The sequence below is a fragment of the Lutjanus erythropterus genome, chromosome 16, assembly GCF_056507025.1.
Source record: "Lutjanus erythropterus isolate fLutEry1 chromosome 16, fLutEry1.hap2, whole genome shotgun sequence".
Classification (NCBI taxonomy): Eukaryota; Metazoa; Chordata; class Actinopteri; order Lutjaniformes; family Lutjanidae; genus Lutjanus; species Lutjanus erythropterus.
In genome coordinates, this window is record NC_139332.1 from 32,772,974 (window position 1) to 32,800,821 (window position 27,848).

Consider the following 27,848-nt stretch of genomic DNA (forward strand, 5'->3'; position numbering starts at 1 on the left):
AAGTTAATCATTTTCCAGCTTCTGTCGTTTTGCTTGGATGCATCTATATAAAAGAAAATGACAAAATTCAGGGTGAAATTAATTAATCGAACAACTGCTAAGTCCAGCAACTGCTACTTCCGGTGAATACTTCAAAATAAAAGTTAACAGCCATAGTCAGACATGAGATAACATTCTTTACGTTTACTAACACCCATAAATTAACGACTAAGTCTTCATTAAACCACTAGAATTGTAAAATTAGTCTTCTGCTTTTTTTTTCCTCGGGTGCATCCATGGAAACACACCGTCTGTGGTCTCTTGGCGCCATCTAATGGACAAACCCAAAACTACATCAACACGGGAGAGAAAAAACATGGCGGCTGCCACAAGGCTCATATCAAGGTTGACACTGGTCACTGGTAATTTATGTTTTACCATGTATCATTTATTGTGTTTAGGTAGATAAACACGTTTAAAGCGTCATGCAGTTCTTTGCATGTTGTTATTAACGCTGTAAGGTTTGTCGTCAATTTCTGTCAGTTTTCCTATTTAAAGTAACTGATGTTAGCAAAGTGCAACTGATTTGTAAATGTTAACTAACTCTTCAGAAACTTTGTGGAAGTTTGGTAAAATAAGTTACGTTAGGTGGGTTATGTTTTTTTCTCTTTGGCTCTGAATCATACATAATATTAATTTGAGCTGCAATGATGAATTCTGTTACGATGTAGCTGTCAGTTCTGAATATTGTGTGGATTAATCGTTGTGTCTATTTCTACTAAAAATTGTGATAAATGTGTATATACATAGTTGGTGATTAATATTCTTTCAACTGACTAATACATTGTCTATAATCAAATCAGCTCTAATAGATAAAGTTGAATTTTCCTCTGAAGTTATCATCACCAGCCAGAGAAAGCTAACGAGCTTTAGAAGATAGAAAAGGTTCATTCACTTGAATTGTTGTTACAGGAAGTTCAGTTTGCAGTGAATGTTTACACATTAACAATGCAGATATATTATACTGAACTATAGGTAAGTAAATGGTGGATAATCAGTGGATATGCAAGACTGTAACAAAGAAATGTGATTTGAGTGCATATTATTTTTTAGTGGAAAATGATGTTAATGGTACATGGAGGTCTGAAAGTGTCAAACTCAAATGGGAAAAAATATTTCAGGTTCATCACCTGTCCTGATTATTAGCTTGTCTGACCTTCTTCCTGTCAGATATATCTAAAGAGGAACTCTTCCCTCTGAAACCATGAACACATCATAAATTCATGAGACAAGCTGCAGTGTTTTGTTTTGCTCCGGTGTCAGTCTGACTTCATGCTGCTGCTTCATGTCACCCAGGAGGAGGCAGTGGGATTGGACGGGCGGTGTGTCAGCGCTTCGCCTCTGAGGGCGCCTCCGTGGTGGTCGCTGACATAAGCGAGGAGTCGGCCAACGAGACTCTGGGGAGCCTTTCGAGTGACCTCAAAGGACAGGGTCACATGGCGGCTGTGGTGGACGTGTCGTCAAAAGAGAGCGTGAAGAAACTGGTCACAAGTGTACAGGTGTGTGTGCAGGCAGAGAAACACCTCAGCACACTCTGTCTGTACATTTTGCTCCCATGACTGTGTGTTAGAACGCTGCAGGGAGCTGGTGTGTTTTCTTTTTCCCTCTTTCCTCTACTAACAGGTGATATCCTCCTCTCTTTCACTGCAGACTCGATACTTTCAGCCTCCCTCAGTGTGTGTGAACGCAGCAGGCATCACCCAGGACGACTTTTTGCTCAACATGGAGGAGGATCACTTTGACAGAGTCATCCAGGTCAACCTGAAGGTACGCTGCCGTGATACGAGGTTATGTTTAGGCTCAGCTCTGGTTTTCCAATATCACAAAGCAGGTTTTCTTTTAACTGGGGTAGATCGCTATGGTAACTGATGCTGCAGCAGTCTGCAGCAGTCAGCAACTGTCTGACATTACTTTAACTTAAAAAAAAGTTTGTTCATCATTAGACAAAAACATCTCACTCACTCTAAACTAAAGACACGTATAAAGTGCCACATACAGCATGAGCCTTACTTTTTTTAATATTTGGAACTTATTTTATCATCATATTAGCATGTAGTCATCTTTCTCTCTGCGTCTCTTCCAGGGTTCGTTCTTGATCACTCAGGCTGTCGCTCAGGCTCTGGTGGCCTGCGGAGCTCCCAAAGGATCCATCGTCACTGTGGGCAGTATCGTGGGAAAGGTGAGATACCAGCAGACGCGGCAGGCATTGTGTAGTTTTTATATTTAGCTGAAGCTTTAAATATAAGATACCAGAATAAACTTGCAGAAATCCATCAAGAACTTAATTTTATTCTAAAACACAATATAAATGCCATGAAAGCCAAAAATTTCAGGACCTGTTAAATGACTTGTTCAGTCCTCTGTGAAAGTATTTGCTGGGTTTGAACATACAGTGACACAGCACCTAATGCACCGCATCCGTGTGTCTCCGTGGTTAATGTTTGCAGGTGGGAAACATCGGACAGGCAAATTACGCCTCCTCTAAAGCTGGAGTGGAGGGTTTGACCAGGACCGCAGCCAAAGAGCTCAGCAGGTGAGAGGAGCCTGATGCACCAGTAACACACCGTGACACACAGAGCGGATTCAACTTTAGGTGTTTTGGAAAAAAGAATTCCTTTCCGTCTCCTCCAGGTTTGGGATCCGGTGTAATTGTGTGCTGCCAGGTTTCATATCGACTCCGATGACGGATAAAGTTCCAGAGAAGGTTATTAGCAAGGTACAGCACACACACACAAGTACAGACAGATTTATACATACAGGCTGGATATGATTTGTGGTTTTATATTCAACATGTTATTAATGATGCATCATGTTTCAGACATTGTAGATGTCCATCCTGTCTGTCCTCACAATCACAATCAGCACCTGTCGATTATCTCTGCACAGTGTGTTTGTTTTAGTCCAAATGCACCCTGCCCAGTGCGTCTGGAACGTGCCAAATGCACTTTGGGTCATTTTGTGGCTACGTTCCCTTTGCACACCTGTGGTGCACTTTGGCACAAGGTCGGATTAGAAAGAATAGATTACAAGAAATTATATGAAGGTGTGTTAGAGGCTGTGACACATATTGACAGTCACATGCATGACTTTCACCCTCTATAAACCCATCGCTCTCTGTCATGACGCTCTGAGAGCTTGAATCTTTTTCAAAGAAAACATATTGTCTGTTACTTGCAGATGTTCAGATATGAAAACAGCAGCTCAACTGCCAAGAGCAGATGATGTCTCGTTTTAGTTTTATTAATTTTTCTGGACATGTTGAAGACCCTGTGGTTTATAAGCACAATAGTGTGTGTTTTTATTTGTCATCACAGAGATCTATATAATAACCATCATGAAAGTAAAATATAAACATGATCTTGTTTTATTTCATGTTGGATTTTTTTCTTAATTTATTTTTTAATGTTTAATTAATTTTGCCAAAGTTATTACTCATAATGTGGGAATGAAACTGTTGCCTTTGAAATTTTCATATTGCGACATAAATATGATCCTGGTAATGATCCAGAAATTAAAAATAACAACACTGTTTTGTTCCTGGGAAGAACGCTAAACATTTAACCTGAACTATCACATCATTGGTAGGACGGGTAAAAATCCACAGTACAGTAAAGGCAGAAAGTCATGTCAAGATACTTAAGCAGAAAAAAAACATATGTTGATGCTTCAAACTTAACATATTTTTCATGCCACAATAAAATAATTCATCCAAAAACACTTGAATAGAAATTGTTGTTATAAAATCAAAACATGTTGATCTACATTTCACTGACATTTCTGGAAACACAAGATGCTCACGAATTTTTAAAATCTTCGTGTTTTAAGGAAACTCTGAGAAGCACAGATGAAACTACGTTGTTTTGGAGCAGCTGCAGATTTATGCACAGAAAAAAAACTAAATATTACCAGATGTTAGTGGATAAATGTTTTTTTGGGGGGTGGGTGGGTTGAACTGACCCTTTTAATATAAACTCCAACTGACTCTCTGCTCTCCTCCAAGGAAACAGCATGATACCAGCGCAGTCTTCATTCATTCTGGTCTGTGTTGTGTTTTTTTGTATTTCAGATGAAGTCCTTGGTGCCTTTGGGAAGAATGGGAGAACCTGCAGGTCAGAGAAGTTAAAAGTTATAAAAAATATTCCTTCCTCTCTTCATTACTTCTCCACACATTTGATCCTTGTCATCTCCCTTCACTTTTTGTCCTGTACAGTAAAATTAAAGGGGATGGATGTGTATCGTACCCAGTCCACATGTATGTTTTGAACCCTCAGGTTCCAAGACTTCCTCACACTTGTCCTTCTTTTTGTCCTCTCGCTCTCGTCCTCCAGAGGTTGCTGATGTCTGTGCCTTTCTAGCCTCAGATGACTCTCGATACATCACAGGAGCCAGCATCGAAGTGACAGGTATTCAGTTCTCTTACAGCTTCTCTTATAAAACAGTTTTCATTTTATGTATTTTCTTCTGTTGCTTTTAAAAGTAACAGGTTCCCCAGCTAAACTTTTATTAACCAATATACAAATATTCTATAAGGGTCAAACTTCAGTGTCTCTGTTTTTGTCAGGGGGACTTTTCATTGGTTAAATCGACCGTCCATCACACTGAAGACCAATGGGAGGCCAGTTCCTTCATAGTTCATTTAATTGTTAAAATGATTCTGCTTTTATCAGCTCTGCAGTCATGATCATGTTTCATAAATCTGATTGTTAACAATGTAAAGCCAATTTTTGTCAATAAACAACTGTTTATATTTCTGTACAGAATGTTGTATTTTATAAAATGAAAACTATTTAACTTGTCCATAAAGCTCCACATGATAAGACCACTTTCTTTCCCATCTCATCCTGATCTTGTTAGGAGGACAGGTGGTATTTGAACCAGGTTCTCCAGCTTTGTAGACAGTTTAGAGGTTCATGTTGACAACGCTGTCACGCCACCCGAGCCTCTTTACATCAGCTGCACTCCCTGAGAGCCTTTATGCAACTCCTCTAAAAGTTGTCTTTTAAAACTCTTGTGGAAGTTAAAGGGTTGAACCGGGTTTGAACCACTGACCTCCTGCTCTGTACTACAGGAGCTTAACCCACTGAACCACTGAGCTCATCTGACTGCTGATATGTTTGAAAAACCTTTCACATTTTAAACTTAATTTGTTGGCTTTTAAAATCAGCAAGTCACCAACAACTCTTTCTGTCTTCATGCAGACTCTGCTGAAGTTTCCTGCTCTCACTGCTGCTCAGTGCTTTTTCAAAAAAACGAATCAGATTTCAAAGTCATAACCACAGACATTTCTGTTTTCACAATGAGCTGTAGGTTTGTGGATGCTGGTTCTTACAACACAGCTTAACATGCAAATCAGGTTTTGGAAAATGGAGCCCACAATCCCAAAGATTATACAACAGTACATGAGCCATGAAGTGAAACAACAGTTTAGTTTGTTGTAATATTTATATATAGGTTTAGTTTAAAAAGACCCTGCAGAGATGAAGGAGAGCAGATCCATCACTCCCACAATCTGTATTTTTTTTTTTTTCTTTGAATAATGAATGAAAATAGATTTGGAGGTATTTTGATAAGATAATTACCTGCAGTGCACAAAGTTTAAAACTGCAAATTTTAAGTCACAGTCTGAATGATTTACCAAACTTTATGTCCACGCTGGTTGTACATCTTAATGATTTACAGCCTGGTGTTTTAAATATATTCTATATTTCTCATTATATACATGAATTAATGATGAATTACTCATTTCAACATCACCATCAATGAGAACTCCACAAAGGAGGTGACATACTGTACTTAATCTATGAGAAGGAGCTTCAAATGGCCACAAGATGTCGCTGTTTTGCCGTGTGGTAACAACAATAACAGGGTTTATGAGCCAATTAAAAAATATAATTTTATAATCTTATCTTTTATAATATAATCACGTTTAATTGCAAAACGGTAATACTACTACTACTACTACTACTACTACTAATAATAATAATAATAATAATAAGAAGAAGAATGGTAAGTCCTTTTAAATAAATTAGCCTGTCACGCGCACAAATTGGAGTAAACAGCAGAAACGGACAAAACCCGAGTTACACCTCCGTGTTTCAGTCCAAAATCGATGCACAACTGCATTAAAACCCTTATCAAAATATCAAACTGAAATGCCTGTAGGGCTCCGTAGATTTAAAACGGGCTTTAAATCTGGTAAAAGCTGTATTTTCAAATAAAACAGAAGCATGATTCACAAAGGAAACCACATAGTTTACATATATAATAAAATTGAAAGAAAAATACAAAACACCTAAAAAAAGGTCACAACTGTTTGTCTGTCTCTTACCAAGGTGACACAAAACTCTGCCTACAAAACAGCGATGTCCTGTGGCCATTAGCAGGCAAGAAGAACTACTGATGACAAGAGGTTTGGAAGAAAAACAAGAGTCAAGCAGCTCTTTTTAAAAAGATTATATATTACAGAAACAAGAATTTAAAAAAATTACTTACACACATTATAAAATAATACTTTTTTCTCTTTTCAGCACCATATTTTTTTTAAAAGTTGAAATGTTTTTCTTCAACACAATAAAAACAAACAAATATTTGAGGTCATTCTCTCTTATGGAGAATTTTACGGTCAGATTTTTAAAGTTTTTAAAGTTTTGGCCATCCCCATTTTCCTGCTATATTTAAAAAAATGCAAATAAAAAAAAACAAACAAAACAAGAACCCTAGTATGATATCACCCCACAGCCACCCATGGCAGATGACTGAGCTGTCCCCTCCCTCTCACAACCTTTCTCCTGCCCGCTGCAGACTCAGACAGAAATTTAAAAGATCAGCAGATTGTGTGTCAATCTTTGACTCAGTAAACTGAATTTCTGTGATGCATTTCAAAGCCCAGTGAAGCCTGAAACCAATATGATGCGCCAACTCAAACAGTAGCAACGACAAGGAAATGTGACAGAACTGGAGAGTCACCATTTAATCATTACAGTGGAAGCAAAATTTAACAGCACAGTACAGTTGATGAAAACACTAAAAAGGGATATTACAATAAAATATGGCCACAGATTCTTTGGTTCTACAAAAGGAGTTTGGACAGGGCGTGAACAGAAGCACCATAACTCAGGCTGGCAGTGAGTTTAACATGTAAGTCACTCGCTTCACTTGACCTTCAAGTGTCAGCTACAGGAAATAAATACAAATGAAATATACCACATTTGACTGGAATATTTGGTGGTCCTTGTTTTTTTTAAATCTTAAAGCACCCTGTTTGTTTTAAATAAATACAATAGAATATCACTATTTCTGTACAAATGGAATGTAATGCACATTTTCCCCAGTAAAAGCCTTACGAAATTGTAAAAAGAGACTAAAGAAAATGAAGGACTCAAAGTGAATACTAAAACTTTTATGCTTTGGTATAATTAGCACCTTGCCACACAGTTTCTTTAAGTAAAGCATGCATTTTATTCACTGCTGTAGGAAAAAAGAAGAAGGGAACTTTGAATCTCATATACATATTTAAACCCTGATGATGTCCTGTGCTCAGATGCAAAATCAGAAAATGCGTTCTGGATGGAAAATAATAATCAAAGTACCCAGAAGGTGACTCAGCAAATACTGGACTGGTGTGTGGTAGTGACCCTGGTAGCCTGATCCATGATTTTAAGAAGCAGAATCAGCCCTTAACATGCAAATATAATAGCATCAAGTTTAGTTTATAAAAACAATGGCTTTTAAATTCACTGTCACTGTTGTCCAACGTGAACAAATGAACAATTCAAAGAGAGTTTGTGCTGCTCTCAGGGCTGAGGAAAGATCGTCAGGTTTAAAAAAAGAATCAATCTTACGTCACACTGGCCTCCGTGAACCTCACTGCATAACACCAGAAAGATTTTTCAATCATCACTTTGAGCTGTGAATCACATTTTAAGATTGTTTTAATAAAACTACAGGGTGTCATGAAGAGAATATTACAAAGAGTAGAAAATTCACTTGGTGGCAGCTTAAACACAACAACAACAAAAAAAGATCGATCTAACAGACAAGACCCAGCTGGTATCATTTTGGTCAGTTCCCTCTTTTTTATTCTGGGTGGAAACTGGTGGCTTTAATTCTTTGGTTCCTTTTGATAAAATAACATAAGAGCTGAGAGTTTTCAATGTGAGCAACATGACTGACGAGTCTCTTGGACGTTCATTCATTTTTTTTGCAAAACTAGACAAACATTTGCAAACACTGGCCGTCATTTTCTGGTGTCTGCCGTTTCGATTTTGGCTCATGAGGAGTTCTGGCTGGCAAGTGCAAAACAGATAAAAAGTTGACTTTAATTCTCTGTTTTATCTGAATCACTAAATGAATAAATGCCCAACAAATACCAAAGCTGTGATTCTTGCACCTGTTGTCAGTCATAAGAGTGACCGTCAACCACGTTGCTCACAGTGTAAACGCTGGATTAAAAAAATGGAAATAATGTCCGAGTGTGACCCTTTTTTTTAGGAGTAGGAGGTGGAGGAGGGGGGAGGTAGAGCAGGTGAGATAAGTGGAAAAAAAAAAAAGAGAGACAGCGGGGAGGAGAGAAGAGTTAGAGGGGGATCGGAGACGGGGGGCTCCAGGCCTCAAGTCGCTGGCTTGCTCTCTTTCTCAGGCCGGCCCCTTTCGCTGCTGGTAAAGAAAACACTGTTTTATCCCGAAGAACACTCTCTCCTGGTTTTTTCTTCTTTTCTCGCGGTCGTGCGCCCAAACGATGGTCTCCTCTCCGCGAGTTTTTTTATTTTAAATTTCTCTCCTCTTTACTTGTTTAGACGTCCATTAATAGTTGGGAGGATGTTGCTTTCCCGAGGCACGTACTTGAGTGTGAGTGCGTGTTCGTCTCACAACAGCATCAGCATGTGTGTGTGTGTCTGTGGGTATGCGTGTGTGTTTCATATCATTTACAAGTTAATTTACAAATTACTGGGCATGTATGTTTGTTATATTTAAGTGTGTCTCTAAGTGCATGTGTGTGTGTGTGAGTATTTGCATGTGTTGTTCTCTGCATGATGCGTGTGAGTGTGTGTTTTTAGCCTTGGAAACAGACAGGTCCCACTTCAAAGCCAAACTGCTGGTTGCTCTCCCCAAAGTCTGACACCTTGATATCCAGCAGAGGAAGATGCTCCACCTGTGGCGTGTTGATCTCCAGGACTGTCCTGTCAAAGCCCTTACGATACTGCAGGGACAAACAGAGAGACGCCCGTCAGAAAGTGGCATGATTGTGAACAAAGATTGTTTGTCTATGGTTGTGTGACAATAAGCCTGAATAACTTTAATCATGTTCATATTTCTAAACTCTATATCATAACTTGATAAATTATAAACACAATGGAAAGAGAGTTATAATTCTTCAGATAAAGAGTTATTCTTTAGATAAAGATACACGGTGCTTGAAGATCACAACTAATTATCATAAATAATTCCCATTAAATTTAAATTATTTATCTCCTTTTGAAAAACCATTATATCATTGCAGCACAACAAGATGATAAAGCAAAGCACTTTGAATTTCCCTGTATCTGAACAGTACTATATAAATAAACTTGCCTTGCCTTCACTGGTTAGATGTTTGATGGGTTTATTATTTTATTATTATTTCTATAAGGGTCAATATTCAAACTCACAGAGCAGCCATCGACCAAGGCTTTGATGTAAGGGTTGGTCTCGTAGCTCAGCTCCTCGTCGTTGGCACCCTTGAATTGCAGTGCCCTGTTGTAGCTGTTCTTGGCGCTTCGGTCGGCCCAGGCCACCGAGCGGTGGCAGTGGTAGGTGAGGTTCTGGCGGGCCTGGACGCTCAGGAGACGCAGGAAGCCCAGCTGGACCACGCCGACGGGCTCGCCGTTAGAGTCCACATAGGAGAACTGGGAGGACGAGGAGTGTGAAGAGGAGATAACAGAGAGAGAGGATGCATACAAAGAGGAAGGGATGACAACAGAATGGAGGGTAATTAAGTTAAGAACTAAACTATTAACTAAAGACAAAACAACCAGCCTTCATGTCACAGAGGGTTACTAACCTTACTACCAGTGGCGAACCGACTGTACCAGGATCCTGGAGTCTCTTTGTCCCAGGAGCTCATCTCCACCTGCCACCAGAATTGTCCACATCATTATATTAGAGTCAGAACCGTTTAATTTGATTTAGTTCGACGTTAAGTTTTGCACAAATAAATAAATACAGCTTGTGTAAGAAAGTTAGACCATTTTACACCAATCTGAACTAAGTATTTCTGAACCATTACCACACTGAGATCTTACTAGTATTATTTATTATTAAATGTGAGAAAACAGCCTCTTAATTATTGCATAGACAAAATTGGGGTATTAGTTTCTCAAAAGTAGGCAATCAAAGACTGCAATCCTTCACCAATATGGATTAGTCCTCCCACCTTTTCTTCACACCTAAATGCATCATTCGTATCTCTTACAAGGAGTTAGTGTGGAGAGATTTTATTTCACCGAACTCTAAAGAGGTTTTACAGTATTGCTGATTTGGTGGACTGACCGTGTTGATGCTCTTGCTGGGGTACAGGCACGTCTCTGCTCCGTTAGTGAAGTTACAGAAGACCTTGAAGGAGTCTCTGGAGCAGCCCTGGTTGGGGTCAATCCAGTACTCTCCTGCAGACGGCAACAGAAAGACAAAGAAAAGTGGAAAAAACATCTTTAGTTCTTAGTTGTTATATTTAAATGTGATGTGTGCAGTTTGTCATACATTAATTATTCAATGAAAAAAATATTGTTCATCATCCTCACATTGAAATGTCAATGATCACTCCATCAAGACCAAATCCTGATGGATGGTTATTTACTCTGATCGGGTGGCAGGTTATTTTTTTTGGTTAATTTTCTTACCGTCTTTGAGGTCTGGCTGGCTGAGGTGAAGGTCTTGGCAGGTGCGGGCGGGGCTGTCCTGGGTGCCCAGAGGGAAACGCATGGTCTCGATCTCCTGTCGGAGTGAGTTGAGAGAGCCGAAGATCTCCTCCATGCCTTCACTGCCCATCAGGAACTCAGTGCCAGTGGCGTCAGATGCAGGCATGTCGGCGTCGGTCTCGGGGAGCAGCTGGCTGGCGTCGATGGAACGCTTGGACTTGGGACTCCTCTGGATGGGTAGGGGCTGAATAACCTCGCCTGGTGGGCCCTGGGAAGAAAGATTACATTTTCATCAACTAACTGACAAACAGTGAGATGCAACAAGCGAGCAGAGAATAATGACGAAAGATGAAGTACTTACAGGAGGTCCAGGAGGTCCTTGAACACCCTTTTCTCCCTTTGGACCAGCTCCTCCCTACACACAACAGAGATTTAAGAAGAATTACTACATCAGATTCAGGTCAATGTACTTTAAGATGAACAATTTTTTGTGGTACGAACAGTATACTCACAGCAGAACCCTTAGCTCCTTTGATACCTTGAGGACCCTGTAAAAGATATGAGGCTTGAGTTTAATGATGGTGATCATCCTTCAGATTTACTGCTGTCACTAATTTCTATGGTACTTAATAACATGTGGGGAACTGATGCAAGAGGAAGAAGATATAAATGACAAAGCAGCACTCACAGGCAGCCCAGGAGGACCAGCAGGGCCGATGGGTCCGGTGCCTCCAGGCATTCCCTGTAATAAAACACGAGATATGTCTAACATGAGACTAGTTTTCATACATTATTATCATGACTGTGAATAATGGCGGCTGAGCTGCTCCTCTCTGACGCATGTGAAAGATTTCAGACTTACATTCTCTCCTTTTGGTCCAGAGGATCCCTGAGGTCCGGGCAGACCTCTGTCTCCTTTCTCTCCCTGCTCTCCTGGGGGTCCAATGAGACCAATAAGACCTGGGTGTCCCTTCTCTCCCTTGGCACCGGGGTCTCCACGCAGACCAGGCAAACCAGGAGGTCCCTGCAGGGGGAGAAGAAGTGATAAAAGAGCAGAGGAGAAAGACCATGAGGAGACGATGGAGGAGATAACAAACAAGAAAAACAGTTGATAAAGAGAGAAAATGTGAGAGATAGAGGACAGGGAGAGGAATGTTGGAGAAATGAATGACAAGAGTTGGAGTAGTAGGAGAAAAAGATTTCTGTTTGATCAAAACTAACAAAGTATTTGACTGAATGTACTGCGTGTCAATGTGCAGAGCAGGTGTATACAGGAAAATAAAAAGATATTATCTTACAAGAGGTCCGGGTGGTCCTTTCTGTCCAGCAGGTCCTGGAGATCCTTGCTCACCCTGAAACACAGTTAGAAACAGATTCAGCAGGTGATGGTAATCCAACACACCTTACATCAAACAACATACACACAACTTGTTACACATGAAATAATGTATTGTCCAGTGGTCGCATTAACAAATACAAAAATAAATCAAAATCTTTACTAACCACTGATCCTGGGAGTCCCCTGAGACCTTCTGTTCCTGGTTTTCCGGGTGTGCCCTGGGGGCCCACGGGGCCAGTTTTTCCTGGGGGGCCGACGGCACCTGGGTCTCCCTGTAAATGATGATGACAAGAATCACGATTAACAATGTTAAAGTCATGTAACAGCATAAACTATGTATTAAATTGGTCTAACAAAAGAAAGTGACATGAGAGGAGATTTGCAAATATTTTTCAGAATAAAAGCAGCACTAGTGATTTAACCTGGGATCACTGATGGACATTATCACCACCAGGAAGTGAGAGAGAGCAGCCTGAGGTCAACTTTGGTATTATCATAAATTTTTGTATTGTTGAGTTACAGCTAAACATTATCTATGCAGAACCAAAAGTCGTTAATAAAATCTACCAAAAAGACTCACCTTAGTTCCCTTTTCTCCCTGACGTCCCTCCGGTCCTCTTGTTCCAGCAGGACCCTGGCAAATAAAACATATAACAGTGTTTTAACAAATAAAAAACAAAATATATTCTGTAATTTCAAAGTCCATAATTTCATCAAATCTATAGTAAGAAACAGGGGTGATGTGATACACTGGTGCTGACAAAAATGAAATACTGACATCATGTTAATAATACACATATGATAATGTATAAATAATTCAGTGCCTCTTAAATATATTGTATGCTCTTAAGTCATTTTCATTTCCTTTTGTTCTTTCTTCATCTTTCCACCCTCATATTTTGAGTCCAATTAAATTTCCAACAAAGAGACAAACCAAACAATAAACAACATTAAAGCTTAGGTCAAGAAAAGTAGAACTTTGATTAGTAGCATTATTATTATTTTTTTTTTTTTTCACATTTTCTGTAGATATGATAAAGTTTGATATCGTGGCAGCCCTGGTAATAAATATAATCACTAGATTATGTCTTTGACCTCTATATCAAACAAAGGCCATTTACTCTGATGCACAACCAAGTACTTGTTAGTAAACTCTTTCTTCTCCTTTAACCTCTCAAAGAACACAACAAAGGTTGACTTGGTGACACCGGAAGAAAGACACAGAATGGATGCATGATGGAGGAATGTGTTCATGTTTATCGATGTACTCTTCTCATGCAAACACTGTCTGGAAGGACCAGTGCCCAGTTGCATAAAACCATTTAGGCCAGAGAGTCCTTAGCAACCATTTTCCTCAGATCCATAACAGTCCTTAAAAACTGAAATCATTTTTGTAACATAAGACTTGACTTGGTACATGTGGCACATGCTCTACCAACAGCAGTGTCGCTTGTGTGTATTTGTCATGTTTGGGATAAATTTACTTTGGATTATGTGCTTGTACATCTTTGATTCTATGAGGAGAACAACATTCTGATCTTCTGCCCAGTTTGGCTTTCATTTTCCTCTTTGTATTATCTTTGTTGTCCATTTTGGAAAAGCTAACTAACACTTGATGCAGTCTTGTAACATTAAAGAACATTATGAGTGGGGCGCCCCTGTAACTCAGCTGGTAGAGTATATACTGAGGCTGTTAGTCCTCTGCAGCTGGTTAAGCTCCCGCCTGCGGACCATTTACTGCATGCCATCCCTTCTCCCTCTACCCCTTTCATGTCATATCTTCAGCCGGCCCTATCAAATAATAAAGGCAAAAAGCACCCCCCAAAAATAACAATAATAATGACAATAATAAAAAAGAATGATATGAGTAAGTGTAACCATGGTAACTGAGGTGCACATGTACTGTATCACAACAGTAACTGCCTTCGTCTAAACACTTACGAGCATTACATAAAAATGGAAATAGGGAAATATTTACTTAAGGGACAAACTTAAGTTAGACACTTTGAACTTCAAGGTGGTTTATGCAACTGGGCGGAGCCTGTCCGATGACCATGACCTTACCCTCTTTCCTGGGGGGCCGGGAGGTCCATTCTCACCAGGGGGTCCAGGGGAACCCTGCAACAGGATGCCGAGAGAGCAGATTGAGAACACTAAGATACTTTTTTATAACATTTCACTCACATATCTGCATCATGGCGTCTTTTGACTTACAGATTCTCCTGCTTCGCCATCTTCTCCTCTCTCTCCCTTGGCACCATCTTGACCCTGAAGTAAAGCAGATCAGGGTTAGGGATTTTCTCCTTGACAACATCAGTGAACTGAACTGTTGGCAGCTGTGTGGCCACATACAATATAGCTTTGAAATCTGACAGAATATTGATATGGTGTTTAAATAAGATGCTGACATGTATTTTTCAGAAAAGGATACTCACTCTGGGTCCAACCTCACCAGGGGGACCAGGATCACCAGGGAAACCAACAGGACCCTGAAGTTAGAGACAACAAGAGAATGGCATCTGAATTTATGCCAATATATCTTGGTGAAAGAAGAATTTTGAGTCATTGTGTGAGCGTTTGTTTGGGTGCATTGCACTGAGGGTGGCATACAGGGTTTCCTTTGGGTCCATCGTCTCCAGGTCGTCCCCGTCCTCCAGGAGGTCCACCAGTTCCAGGTTGTCCAGCCTCTCCCTTCTCTCCACGTTCTCCACGAGGACCCTGCCAGCAGCAGGAGCACATAACTCTTTGTTAACTCCTGGATACGATTAACCAGTCAGTTAATAGTAGTGACAGTTTCCTGATAAGGTCTTCAGAACTCATCGACTCACCTTCTTTCCTGGCTCGCCTCCGATTCCAGGTGGTCCAGCCTCACCAGGCTCTCCCTGAGGAGCAAAACAGTATTACATATAGTTTTCTGGACACGTTGAAATTAATTTGTTTTTTTTCATTTCTTTGGACACCATTAAGTCATGCAGAATTATTGCTTCAATGTTAGCAACAGTTCTTTTCTCTGCACCTTCTCTCCAAGAGGTCCAGGGTTACCCAAACCACCAGGAGGACCTTGAGGACCCTGAAAAAACACACAAAAACAATTCAGACAGACGGATTGAATAATTCACATGAAATCATCAGCAAAAAAGTAAGATCTAACAACCTAACAATAACTTGTTAAATCAACCTTTACCTTATTAAAAGGTAAAGGCTCATTTAACATGTTGCACCTGGCTGTCAATGTTGTGACAGCACAGTAACAACTCTACAGCAGCTCTTTGGAGTGTAACTCACATGAGTTATAACTTGTTGTCATTTTCTAAATAAGAGCTGTAAACTCACGTCAGCACCGTTGGGTCCAGCAGGGCCACGAGGTCCTGGAGGGCCTGGAGGACCCTAGAAACACAAAGAAGCTCATATTGTTATCATCATTTATGATTGTATTACAATAAAATGATGCAGTCAGGACAATTGATGTTGTGTATTTCCTAAACTCACCAGAGGTCCAACATCTCCTGTCTCTCCCTTCTCACCTGGTGGTCCAGGCAATCCCTGCAGGACAGAGGTGAAAGTTATACACAAATTCAGGAAAGTACCAGAAGAAAACAAGCTGCCATTGCTGTGATGGTGTCTTTCTCCTGTAAACGCTCGCTTGAATGTGAGCTATCATAAGAAATGTGCAATTTTCTACTTTTACTTGTACTTTTTATGTAATGTTACTTTTGACAATAATGTGTAGGAAGTTGGGAAGAACCAGTGCAGTTTTTGGCTTTTCCAGTAGTAATGTCAAATGTCAACTTTGGGAAAAAACATCAGGAAATCTGTCTGAGATATACATGTATATATACATACATGATGAACATTAATATTTCCATCCAAAAAGATACCTTCAACAGTTACCGAGGGCCACTGTCTAATGTTGTCAAGTCAATTATCCATGCTGTCACTGTCAGCAGACACAGTGTCTAGAAGTGAACACCAGACCCACAGAAGATCTCTCAAGAGTGATCATTTTAACCGAAACTAAGAGAAAATCTTGCAAGTTGCAAATGTTAAGTTCCTTTCTAGACATGACCAGAAGACACAGACAGTGACAGACACTAAGACATGCCACCACAGTAATGGCAGTGCCACTAGATGGTAGAACACACAAAGTGGTCGCTGGATTCGTCAATACAATTCATTCAGCTTAACAACTTAGCACTGTACCTCAAAACTTAATTTAAGTATTTACATAAAAGTCTAAAATAAAGATATAAAGGTCCAGTGTGTGAGATTTGTGGGGATCTTTTGGCAGAAATGTAATATAATTTCCATACATATGTGTTCATCAGTGTATAATCATCTGAAAATAAGAATCTTTGTTTTCGTTACCTTAGTATGAGCCATTTATATCTACAGTAGCCCAGATCAGAAAAACCTAACACTGGCTCTAGATATGGCCTTTTGATTTTTTTTGTGAGCCTTGTGGCCACCGTACTTGAAAAGGGAATGTGAGGCAAGGTGTCTGCAATTTGCAAGCTCACCACTAGATGTTATCAAACCTCCACACTGGTCCTTTAATAACTAAGTCAATCTACTTCTGAACTGAATATCACAGGTTTTATTTTACCTGCAGTCCGATGGGTCCTGGGGCTCCTGGGAATCCTCTGGATCCTTCGTCACCTTTAGCTCCAAAAGGCCCCTGCTGGCCCCTTGGTCCAAGCTCTCCATCAGCACCCTGCACCACAGAAGAAGAGAAACAGAAATAACATAAGAGATAAGAATGTCATCATCTACTCATGGCAGTAACTAAATGTTAATTGTAACTTCACTTCAAACTGTTTGATTTGATCTTAAAAGAGTTTTAGGTTTGTACTTACAGCAGGACCAGGCTGACCGACAGGACCCATTGGCCCAGGTGGACCAGGAGGACCCTACCAACAAACAAACAAAAAAAGCACACAAACAATGAGAAAAACAACAAATCAACAGTGATATGATGAACAGAGAAACAGCATCGTTACACAGTTCTGTTTCGCAAAGTTTCATACAGGTCAGTTCCACTCACATGCTCTCCTTTGGCTCCCTTGGCGCCTTTCTGTCCATGTTCTCCAACCTCACCCTGCAGTGACAAACATCATGATTAGTAAGGGAACTAAGATGGTTTTTAAAATGTTGTGTTGGTGTGAAGACCGTTATCTAAAGTTACTGGCCTTGTCTCCGTCCTCTCCAGGTACTCCAGGTGGTCCAGCAGGGCCAGGCAGACCCACTGGTCCCTGCACTCCATCACGACCTGCCGGGCCAATAGGGCCTTTCTCGCCCTAAAAGGAACAAAGAGGAGAATCAATAGTCTTTCTTTTGGCTGCACGGATAATGTTTTTGGGCTTGTTTGTACTTTGGATGAAATTCTGCAGAATACTCACAGGAACTCCCTTCTCTCCAGCAGGTCCAGGAGGCCCCTGAGGGCCTGGTCTGCCAGGAGGTCCAACAGGTCCAGCAGTACCAGATTGTCCCCTCTCACCAGGAGAACCCTAGGAAGGTACAATATTATAAAGATGGTATTGATTACAGCAGGTATTCATTAAGAGAATACTAAATTCTTGAGTTAGATGGACTGAAATATACGACTGATACCAAATGAAACAATTTCATGACCACATCCAGTCATCAAATATTCAAATATGTGAAACATTAACACCGCAAAAATGAATTATAGTCAGAAACAAATACAAATTATCTACTGATCCAACTAAAATCAGTTAGGATGTTACAGAAATGAACTCTTCATATGGTTTAAAACATACAGCAGGTCCAGGAGGTCCAGCAGGTCCTTCACTTCCCTTCAGTCCTCCACCTCCCTGGAAGAAAAGACAAGAATGTACTAATCAGTAATATTTCACTTCACCTCTGCTAGACCACTGTCATCCCAACGTTAACTCCTACTATCTAAGTGATCAATATAAGTTTTAAAACAGCAGGCAGCTAACAGTTTAGCTAAAAGTATCTGCCCAGCAATCTTCACAAAACTTCTCTAGACCATACTCACAGGGGTTCCAGGCAGTCCTCTCTCTCCAGGGAAGCCTCTCAGTCCAGGGGGTCCATCTTTACCAGGGCCTCCGGGGGGTCCAGGGTCTCCCTTGGTGCCCTCCTTCCCTGAGGGACCAGAAAGTCCCTGCTCTCCAGGTGGACCTGGGGGTCCAGGGTGGCCACGCTCGCCCATGGGGCCGGTCTCTCCTGATGGACCCTAGGAGGATGGAGATGAAGAAGGTGGAGAGGGATGGTGGTGGGATAGAAAAGAGGAAATAAAGTGCAGGTGCAAAGAAGGTGAGATTGGACAGAAGAAGGAGAAGGACAACAGATGAAAGGCAAAGGACAATCTGAGTGTGATTCACATGTGTATCAGTGACTACAAAACTCTGCACCAAGATCCTGAAAACTCACCTGAGGTCCAACGACTCCAGGAGGCCCAGGTGGACCCATTTTACCTTGGAAACCCTGGAGAAGAGAAATTAATTAACAGAAAATCTAGAAAACGTTGAACCTTGTTCTCACTGTTGAGACACACCATAACATGTGTAATCCATATCTGAATAACCAGAACAGCTCAGCTCTTCTCAAACCATTCATCACAATCTGAGCTCCATGATTAAAGTGGAGGTGAATGAAAATGAAACAACTGTTGTGTAAAGAGTGTTTTGCTGCCAGTGATTCATCCACTCAGCAGAAAACAGAAAATAAACATCTACATGCATCAACTTTGCAAACTACTTTATTGTTTACTTCAATACCATTTAATTTATTTAGTCATAAACAGTAAGTGATTTAATCATTTTTAATAGGTTGGGTGGCCCAAGGAGAACTTTAGTAATAAGATGACCAGTTTGTTTAAGTAACCTGGTTTGTTTTGTTCACCTGTCACTAGTGAACTGACTCATGAATGACTCATACCCATAGCTCTGCAATTTAGAGAATATTATAGATTGAAGAAACTAACAGAAGGGGGAACTGAGAGAATCTCTCTGCCACTTCAGCACCATGGACAGCACCATGGACTTACCAATACACAGCACAGTTTGGATACTGATATTTCAGAGTCCTGATTGGGGGCATAGACTGTAACTTGCAGAAACCTCAGTCAGACAAACAATTGATAAGTCAGGCAGAGGAGACCAAATATTCAACTAAACAACCCCTCTGCCCCTGCGCTCTCTCTGCTACCAGGGGATGGACAAGGGGGGTGGCAGGTTAACAAGGGAGATGCATTTCACCTTCTGATCATAAATAAATGAAAACTTTTCAGAGACAATGTGTATAGTGGCTCCTTCATGTGCACTGATAACATGACCAGTAATAGGCACACATTTTTATTCATCTTTGTAGATGCCTGGATTACATATCTAAAGAAAGCTTGATGCCTCTTTGAATGCAACTCAGCTCCACTGGGTGTCACCAAAAATGTCTGATTTCTTTTTCTGATGTAAAACACATGAACATAAATATATATAATATATATTTATCCACAGGCTGTAACAGTTGGCAGAGTTTATGTATTTAATAAGGATGGAAAGAACTGCAGCCACATTAAGGCACCTTGATTGGGTTCTAGGCAGACTTTCCACTGGCAGAAGTGTTGTCATTATTTTAAGTTTATTCGGCTCCTTAAGAGAGAATATGTGGTGATGGAATCTAACTCTCGGAGAGTATTACTTTTTAAATGAGTAACCAGTAAAAAGTAACTTATTAAACTTTGTGAGTAACTTGCCCAGCACTGCTTATCACTGAAAATTAACAAATAAGCAAGCTGTATGTTTATGCATGGATGCAATTACACACAAATTTTATGTCATAGATTTGATCTGTTCAATCTTTGTTAGGTATATTTTTTTTTGACATTTTCATAAAAGAAAGCCATAAATGGAATCAGGCTAAAAGTATTAAAATCATCAGTTCAAACAATCTGAACACTGAACCAACTTTAAGAGTAATTAAAAATATATAACTTACAACTTCTCCTCTCTGCCCAGGGTGTCCAGGCAGTCCGTCCTTTCCTGGTGGTCCCTGTAAGGAAACATTACCTTAAGAGAGCTTTCCTTACAAGCAGGAGGGGACACCAAACTCAAACCCAAACCCTAGACCATGCTGGAACAATGTACTACAATTCTCTTATGAACAGCCAGGTGATATCACCTTGAATATATACAGCATCAATAATCAAAGTTTAAGAAACTGGTAAGAAGAAATTTTCTTACAGGAGGTCCCTTTGGTCCGGGGAAACCATTGGCTCCCTGAGGCCCGGGCAATCCCTGATGAGACAACAACATGAGATATAATAAGAACATAGAAGGATACACAAAACAGCCATCTAGTGAATTGAGGCCCAGATCTGAATGTAAGCTCTGACAAAGAGCAACCCAGCAAGATATGCTTTTCTGATATGAAAATTAAGCACTCACCCTCTCTCCAGGAGGACCAGGAGGGCCATCACTTCCTGAAGTTCCCTAAAAAAAACAAAACAAAACAATAACATAATAAATACACAATGAAGTTTTCAATCACAAGTTGTTGTTCTTTAATATCTTTTGCTCCTTGAGAGGCTTCTCTCCAATTTTGAGCAAAGTTATTTTGAGGCAAAGAACTAAAAAAAATAAGTGTATCAAAGAAAACAGATGGTACCAAGTGTTGTAAGAACAGGGATTGATCACTGACGATAAGCATTTTGCCTGAAATATTAAAATTCTGTGTTGTGTCTGTATTTAAAGTGCATGGTGTTAAATTAAAATAGATTGAGACTGTTAGAGTTATTAAATAAAAAAAAAATCTAATATCCAGCCTTGAAGTTTCGGTTCCACCAATATGAATTTAAAATGATATTGTTGTAGACCCGTGGTTTCCAACCTTTTTCCTTAAGGGACCCCTTTTATATCACTGAGTACAATGACAACTCCTGACTAAATGACATGTTTGATGGATATTTAATATTATATTCAGGGTGTAACAATAACAACACAGAACAATTGATTAACTGTATAATCGACCAAAAGAGAGAATGCAATAACTGCAGGAAGTTTGGCTGAATTCTGAGCAGATTATTTCCTGGGAATGTTGCATCAGAGATGAGCTTTCCTGATATTTATAGAAGTTTTTTTGTACAATTCACTGACTGTATTATGTTTTTTTTTTCCTAATTTTTAACAATCATACATACTAAATAGGCTTCATTTTTCAAAAATTTAGCATCAAATAAGAAGAAAATTCAGTGGTTTCTTCTCCCTGATGCTTGACTATTGTTCTGTCAGCTCTTTGGTTGTTTATCTGCATACTTCTGTAATGACGCTGTTTAACAGAGTGAAGGTTCTGTGAATATAGCGTGTGTTCAGGGCTTCACTGTGCCCTTATCTCGTGATATTTTTTTAACTTCACAACTTTCATAATAATCTAAACTTTAAAAATACAATGACAAAACATGATTATCAACAATCACCATCAAAATCCTCATAATGGGACTCATAAACACTTATGTGGAAACAGTTTCGTAGTTCATTGTGGATAAATTCACGAACCTTTGCTCCTGGTTTTCCAGTTGCGCCCCTTGGTCCTCTCTGCCCTCTGGGTCCCTGATGACACAAACAGTAATCATAATTAGTGAAAAGTCTTCATCAGTCAAAAACAGTGAAGCTACATTTGATTGCCTTGATGGTGATCGGTATGTAACAATAACTTAACACCCCATGAATCTATTTTTAAATACCATAAGAATACAAAAAGTAAGCTAGTAAAAATGTTGTCTATCTGTGCTCAACAGCTTGACATGAAAAAGGGACAAAGATCCTCATTTTCTGAGCAAATTAGCTTTTATAAACTGACTTAATGAATGAATGAATAAATGTGAAATGTTACCGTTGGTCCTCTTTGTCCTCTTGGTCCTGATTTTCCACTAAGACCCTGAAAAGACAAACACACACTCAATCTCACTTGATCATTGCTTTGAGCTTTAATCATTTTAAGTTAAATCTTCCACAGAGCCACTGACTTACCCTTGTTCCCTTCTCGCCGTTTGAGCCAGGGAATCCTGGGAATCCAAGAGATCCCTAAAAAACAAATCAACATCGAAACTGTTTCACAAAATACAAAGGCCTGGTGACCACTAGTGTGAAAGTTATCCTGGATGAATAAATGCGTCAGTGAGGATAATATATGTTGTATGTGTTTCTCTTACCTTTGGTCCTTGTCTTCCAGGATATCCAGGAAGTCCAGGTACACCAAGTTTACCCTGAAATCACATAATGTCATCATTAATCATTATTCTTAACTTGAATAGGTCACAGCATCTGTAATTATGTTGAAATATTACCAACCTGTTACACAACAAATCGTATTACAAAACCTTAAATTCAGAAATATATGCCAAAATATGAAGGGTAAATGAAATTTTGTGCACAGGTGTGCTAAAGTCATATACATGTTCAGCCACAAGAGGGCAGCACATATATTTCCCTGCTTGGTGTATAAGAGGAGACCTAATCCTAAATATCTCAATAAATTTGGGTGCTATATCTGCATTTGCAAAGCAAAAACCTGAGATCCAGTTTCAAAAGACTATCATGTCAAAGAAATAATACAAAAAACAGGAAGTGATGCTAAGAATATCAGTAACCTAGCTCTCATTACTAAGCCAATCATGTAATTTCATCCTGATTGAACAGGCTGTACCTTCTCTCCAACGAGTCCAAGTGGTCCAATCTCACCAGGTGGTCCAACACGACCCTTTGGCCCCTCTGGACCATCCTCTCCTCTGGGCCCTGGTACTCCAATCTCACCCTATGAGCAGGACACAAAGCAAAGTCATCAGAATAAATTAGCACAATATAAACGGAGTAACATTAGAAAATGTGGCAAAGATATAACATAACAATAAATCAATTAATAAATCATTCCACCCCTTCATTCACTCATTAATGATTCTTCCAGTGAACTGATCTTACCCTCTCTCCCTTGGAACCAAAATCTCCCTTAATTCCAGGGAAACCATCTTCTCCCTGGAAACACAAGCAAACAAAAACATAAAGCACATACTCATAACTCACAATCCCTTAAGATGAAGACCTGTCCTGTTTTTCTAACATTTTGCTTCTCTGAGTCAACCAAAAAATTACATATTAGCATTCTCTCATTATGCAATTGTAATTCAGGATGAGGTATTTCTTGAGGGAGCAGAGCTTTTCTGAATAGTTCAATGCTTTGAAGCTTCATAATATTGACATTTAATTCTAAATCAACATTCGAATGCTGTGCAGCTTTTGCATGTTTATTCATTCTGTTTTAACACAGTTACAGATAAAGATTAGGCTTCGATATTAGCATTATACTATTTGCAGAATTAAGATTGCTTCCAACTTGTGTGATCCAAACATTTCCAAAAACTCAAGAGCATTGTAAAGTCCACAAATTAAAATTACTGAAAAAAGATAGATTTAACAATTTCCAAAATTCACAACATGTTCTTAATCTAAGACAATATACTGAATACATTTTAACTGTGGGTAAAAAAAATTGCTTGCTCTCTTGCCTGCCACAGACAAACAGAATCATGTTCCTGTATTAACAGGGCGATCTCGCAGCAATCTGACAGCGCCAAGAATTGCAGTTATATAACCACAATAACAAAAAATCTATTAAGGCTCTAATAGAAAAAAATAACTAATTTAATCCAATGCTTCACGTTATTGACACTGTGGCTTCAGATCGACAATTTTAAGATGGATTTTAGGGTTATGATGTCATAAAATATGAAAACAAACATTCAAAGCTTAATTGGAAAATATCAGGACAAGTTTCAAATGTAAAAAAGAAAAAAAGACATTTGGTACAGTCTTCTGAGTGGGTGAAGAATATGTGGAAGAATTAAGTTGTAATGATTCACTTACCTTCTCTCCCTTGTGGCCCTTCAATCCACGGATTCCTTGACTACCCTGAAATTAAAGCATTACATATTTATTGATATGCTAAGGAATATTTAAAGTTTGTATTGGTTCATTTTATATGCACGAGTGCTAAATCCCCCCAAAAGTAAAATGACCTCATAATTAAAAAAAACAAAAAACATGTTGATTTCATTAATCGTACTAACCTTGATGCCACGAGGGCCAGGATAGCCGATAGCTCCCTGGGGACCATTGGGACCCTGGAGAAGGTCAAAGAAAGAAGGATGAGTTTAACACAATACATACACGTCACGTCATCAATCACTTTCACATGCAATATGTTTCTCCTGTTAAGAGTCATATTAAATTGGTGACTTGAATTTATTAGACAGAAAAGATGTGGTGTGATGAAGTTATTTAAGATTGACACCCACCTGGTTTCCTTTGGTGCCAGGAGGTCCCTCCTTTCCTGGGTGACCCTGAGAAGGGAAGACAGAGAGTTCAAGCCTCAGGAAGGACAGCCAGTGTTGGTTGGTTAATGGTTAATTCAGCTTTAAATGATATAAACAAAGAAAAAAAAAAACCCAAAAAACCCCAAAAAGACAAACGTACAGGAGGGCCATCAGCTCCAGGCATTCCTGGCAGACCTGGTTTTCCTGTGGGACCCTAGTGGAGAAGACAAGTTATGAGTGAGAGTCCAGAAGCAGGTGGTATTGCACCTAAAATATGATAAGAATAGAATAACTATTTCTAAAAACTGTGCAGCTACCAAGCTGACAAGTATTCATCCACTAACACCAACACATGGATGAATAGCTAGAATTGAATGAATTCAAATTAAATTAAAGTTTTGAGTAAAACTGCATTTATTCACGTTCCAGATAGCTAAAATAAAATAATCACCATATAATACACCTATTTGTCAATTATTGCCAAAAATACTTGAAAATACTGTTACTTTTACTTTCTGGATTATTGTCCACACATTATGTGGCTCTCTCCGGTACCAGGAACTGTAGATAAATATCACAACCAATAAAACTAAATATGGCCCCTTTGTGTCTCCAATCACATTAAAATTAAAGTCTCTCCTAAAATGATATCTTACTTTTGTAACATCCTATATTGCATTAAGTGCCACTCCAATATCTGTTTTCATACAAATACAATTTATACAATTTGAGGAGAATGCTCCCCAAGCACCGTTTCTTTGTGATGATGGATTTTCAAAACACCTGAAAGGACTAAATCTACCCTAAAAGATTTACTGGACATCCTGCCTTTCCTCATTTGCATCCCTCCTTCATGAATGATGAGGGTTTAAAGGACCAGCATGTAGGATTTAGTGACATCTAGCGGTGTACTTGCAGAATGCAAACACCTTGTCTTGCTCTCCCATTCCAAGAATGTTTGAAACCCGATGGTGGCCAAGAAACTTGTGCAAAACATGAAAGGCCGTATCTAGAGCCTTCACTTCTGAGCTACTGTAGAAACATGGTGGTGCAACTTGGCAGCTTCCATGGAAGAGGACTTGCATCCTCTGTAGATATAAAGGGCTCATTCTAAGGTAACGAAAACATTATGATTCTTACTTTCAGGTGATTATACACCAATGAACACATACTTAATGTTATATTATATTCCATTTCTGCCATATTTAACAAATAAATCCCTGTAAGTCTTACACTCTGGACGTTTCATGAGTAAAATCAATAGGTTCATTTAGGTCAGTCTATTGTATAACTGTTGCCTGTGTGATATATTTCCCTGAACAAGTTAACTTCTTGTATGTTGCATTACTTTTAATTCAGAGTAACTTTCTATATATTTGATGTCTTACTTTCTCTCCTGGGGGTCCGAGAGGTCCCTGAGGTCCTGGCATTCCCTGTAAAAAAACAAAAACAGAAAAGCAACAACAAGCACATGAGACATATGTTCAGTGTATGGAAGGAATAGATGCTCTCAACATTACTGTTTCATTTTATTTTTGTGTGCATGTGTTTGCATGCCCATCCTCTTCAGAACACAATTACTTAGTGAAAGAAGACGTTAATATCACGTGATACTGGTGATCTGTCCTGTCTCACCTGAGTTCCTGGGGTTCCCTGCTGACCTGGAGGTCCTGGCTCTCCTTGGGGACCCTGAGAGACAGAAACAGAAGAAGATAAAATGAGGACAAATGCAACGCAAACAGCAGGACAGATGAATGAAGGACAGATGAGGAAAAGCTCATATCTAGTTTTGTGTTACCTAAAGGGTAGCCTACTGATACTAATTATCTGCCAACACTGAAAGATTACATGATAACATGATAGAGAAGTTATAATGACACTGACCAAGTTTCCCTTGGGACCATGGGGCCCATCATTTCCTCGTACACCCTGAAAAGAAGAGAGGATGAACAGAGAAAAATCAGAATTGAATTCTGAACAACATTGATGTCAAACATTCACAGAATAGATACCATCTCAAAACAATTCAAACATAGTTGTACAAACTAATAACAAACTCCCTAGGGTGAAGGCTTGTGTTTTTAACTGCAGTGAGAATTGAAACCATTCTTGTTTGTGCCTTGCTTAATGCCACTATGGCAAAGTGTAGATTTATTAGATAAATAATAAAAAATAGATATAGATAAATTTGTGGGAATCAGCAGGTATTTAAACACTGCCGATTACAAGACAACTTCACAGATAAAAATGTCTGGTGTAACACCTGCATGTCTTGGGGAAAAAGTTTCATAAAGCCTTTTGTAGCACCAAACGGGGCTGCATGAAGTCTCATAAATTGCTGTAAGTGAGGCGGCATTAGATGGAGCTGTGGATTAAAAATCTGAAAATGAAATAAATACGTGGGTGTGGCGTTAGAAAGATGTGAGCTGACCAGATATCTGAAGACCACTCTTCATTTCTGCTTGAGGCTAGCAGCTCCAGGCTAAACTGACTGCTACAAGTGTAACTCAGCAGAATCTCTAAACAAACTCTTAGCTGTCAAATTGAATTATGGGTAATGTAGGTGCCAGGTTTTGGCAAGAAAGAAGAATGTCTGGAGTGAAAAGGATGGTATCTCTGGTGTATTGTGCAGGATTGATTTTAAACTTTTCAAAGAAAAAAAAAAATCCTGTCCATTGTGAGTTGCACAATATTATAAGAAAGCAAAGCTAAATCAGTGGAGCTCAACCACTTTAGCCAAACAACTCTATTACATCTAAATATATGAGTGTCAAATGGATACATGGGACTTGGCAGCCTGAATCCTGGGTGATACTGGGTGTCTTGGTATTGTTTTGAGGTGACTGTGGGAACATTTCATGCTCATATTTAGATTACTGGATATCCCCGACTTTATATCAGATCACAGGGTGTTGTTTCAAGCTGCTCTGTGGGTGTTCAGTGGTCAGAGAGATAAAACAATGCAGCTAAAACAAAAGCAGCACTATGTGGTTTGACATTGTTTTTACTCACAGGAGGTCCAGGGATTCCAGGAGGACCTTTAGGTCCGAGCAAACCGCGAGGTCCCTAAACACACACACACACACACACACACACACACACACACACACACACAAGCCAAGATCAGTCAGTAAGCAAAATCTAAATAACATAACAATTGATTTATTATGGAGATGTTATTAATAAAGCTGACAAGTGTGTACATCTAGACATCCATTTCTCATAAGCTATT

General features: G+C 39.4%; 2 protein-coding genes across 3 annotated transcripts in view; one reads left to right on the forward strand and one right to left on the reverse strand.

The window, feature by feature from the left end:
• The first annotated feature begins 253 nt into the window (after positions 1–253).
• Positions 254–4,742, forward strand: hsd17b8 (hydroxysteroid (17-beta) dehydrogenase 8). Its single transcript, XM_084739257.1, has 9 exons — positions 254–401; positions 1,336–1,538; positions 1,690–1,806; positions 2,123–2,218; positions 2,487–2,572; positions 2,671–2,755; positions 4,106–4,148; positions 4,368–4,442; positions 4,601–4,742. Exons 1-9 carry the CDS (start codon positions 314–316, stop codon positions 4,618–4,620), a joined length of 813 nt encoding a protein of 270 aa, XP_084595383.1. The 5' UTR covers positions 254–313; the 3' UTR covers positions 4,621–4,742.
• Positions 4,743–6,477: 1,735 nt separating this feature from the next.
• Positions 6,478–27,848, reverse strand: part of col11a2 (collagen, type XI, alpha 2) — a 53,992-nt gene continuing 32,621 nt past the window's right edge. For both annotated transcript variants that reach the window (XM_084739261.1, XM_084739260.1), the window contains exons 21-65: positions 27,629–27,682; positions 26,501–26,545; positions 26,252–26,305; positions 26,005–26,049; positions 24,777–24,830; positions 24,599–24,643; positions 24,371–24,424; positions 24,168–24,212; positions 23,226–23,279; positions 22,954–23,061; positions 22,460–22,513; positions 22,278–22,331; positions 22,141–22,185; positions 21,804–21,857; positions 20,697–20,741; positions 20,493–20,546; positions 20,248–20,301; positions 18,685–18,738; positions 18,290–18,487; positions 18,048–18,101; positions 17,667–17,774; positions 17,457–17,564; positions 17,312–17,365; positions 17,124–17,177; positions 16,874–16,981; positions 15,760–15,813; positions 15,604–15,657; positions 15,287–15,340; positions 15,099–15,152; positions 14,881–14,988; positions 14,706–14,759; positions 14,485–14,538; positions 14,335–14,388; positions 12,851–12,904; positions 12,435–12,542; positions 12,230–12,283; positions 11,794–11,955; positions 11,620–11,673; positions 11,444–11,479; positions 11,293–11,346; positions 10,914–11,199; positions 10,567–10,679; positions 10,079–10,147; positions 9,687–9,923; positions 6,478–9,238 (exon numbers count right to left, since the gene is read on the reverse strand). In XM_084739261.1, coding sequence (XP_084595387.1) covers positions 9,092–9,238; positions 9,687–9,923; positions 10,079–10,147; positions 10,567–10,679; positions 10,914–11,199; positions 11,293–11,346; positions 11,444–11,479; positions 11,620–11,673; positions 11,794–11,955; positions 12,230–12,283; positions 12,435–12,542; positions 12,851–12,904; positions 14,335–14,388; positions 14,485–14,538; positions 14,706–14,759; positions 14,881–14,988; positions 15,099–15,152; positions 15,287–15,340; positions 15,604–15,657; positions 15,760–15,813; positions 16,874–16,981; positions 17,124–17,177; positions 17,312–17,365; positions 17,457–17,564; positions 17,667–17,774; positions 18,048–18,101; positions 18,290–18,487; positions 18,685–18,738; positions 20,248–20,301; positions 20,493–20,546; positions 20,697–20,741; positions 21,804–21,857; positions 22,141–22,185; positions 22,278–22,331; positions 22,460–22,513; positions 22,954–23,061; positions 23,226–23,279; positions 24,168–24,212; positions 24,371–24,424; positions 24,599–24,643; positions 24,777–24,830; positions 26,005–26,049; positions 26,252–26,305; positions 26,501–26,545; positions 27,629–27,682 — 3,516 coding nt within the window. In that variant the 3' untranslated portion in view covers positions 6,478–9,091. The remainder of the gene's footprint in view (positions 9,239–9,686; positions 9,924–10,078; positions 10,148–10,566; positions 10,680–10,913; positions 11,200–11,292; positions 11,347–11,443; positions 11,480–11,619; positions 11,674–11,793; positions 11,956–12,229; positions 12,284–12,434; positions 12,543–12,850; positions 12,905–14,334; positions 14,389–14,484; positions 14,539–14,705; positions 14,760–14,880; positions 14,989–15,098; positions 15,153–15,286; positions 15,341–15,603; positions 15,658–15,759; positions 15,814–16,873; positions 16,982–17,123; positions 17,178–17,311; positions 17,366–17,456; positions 17,565–17,666; positions 17,775–18,047; positions 18,102–18,289; positions 18,488–18,684; positions 18,739–20,247; positions 20,302–20,492; positions 20,547–20,696; positions 20,742–21,803; positions 21,858–22,140; positions 22,186–22,277; positions 22,332–22,459; positions 22,514–22,953; positions 23,062–23,225; positions 23,280–24,167; positions 24,213–24,370; positions 24,425–24,598; positions 24,644–24,776; positions 24,831–26,004; positions 26,050–26,251; positions 26,306–26,500; positions 26,546–27,628; positions 27,683–27,848) is intronic.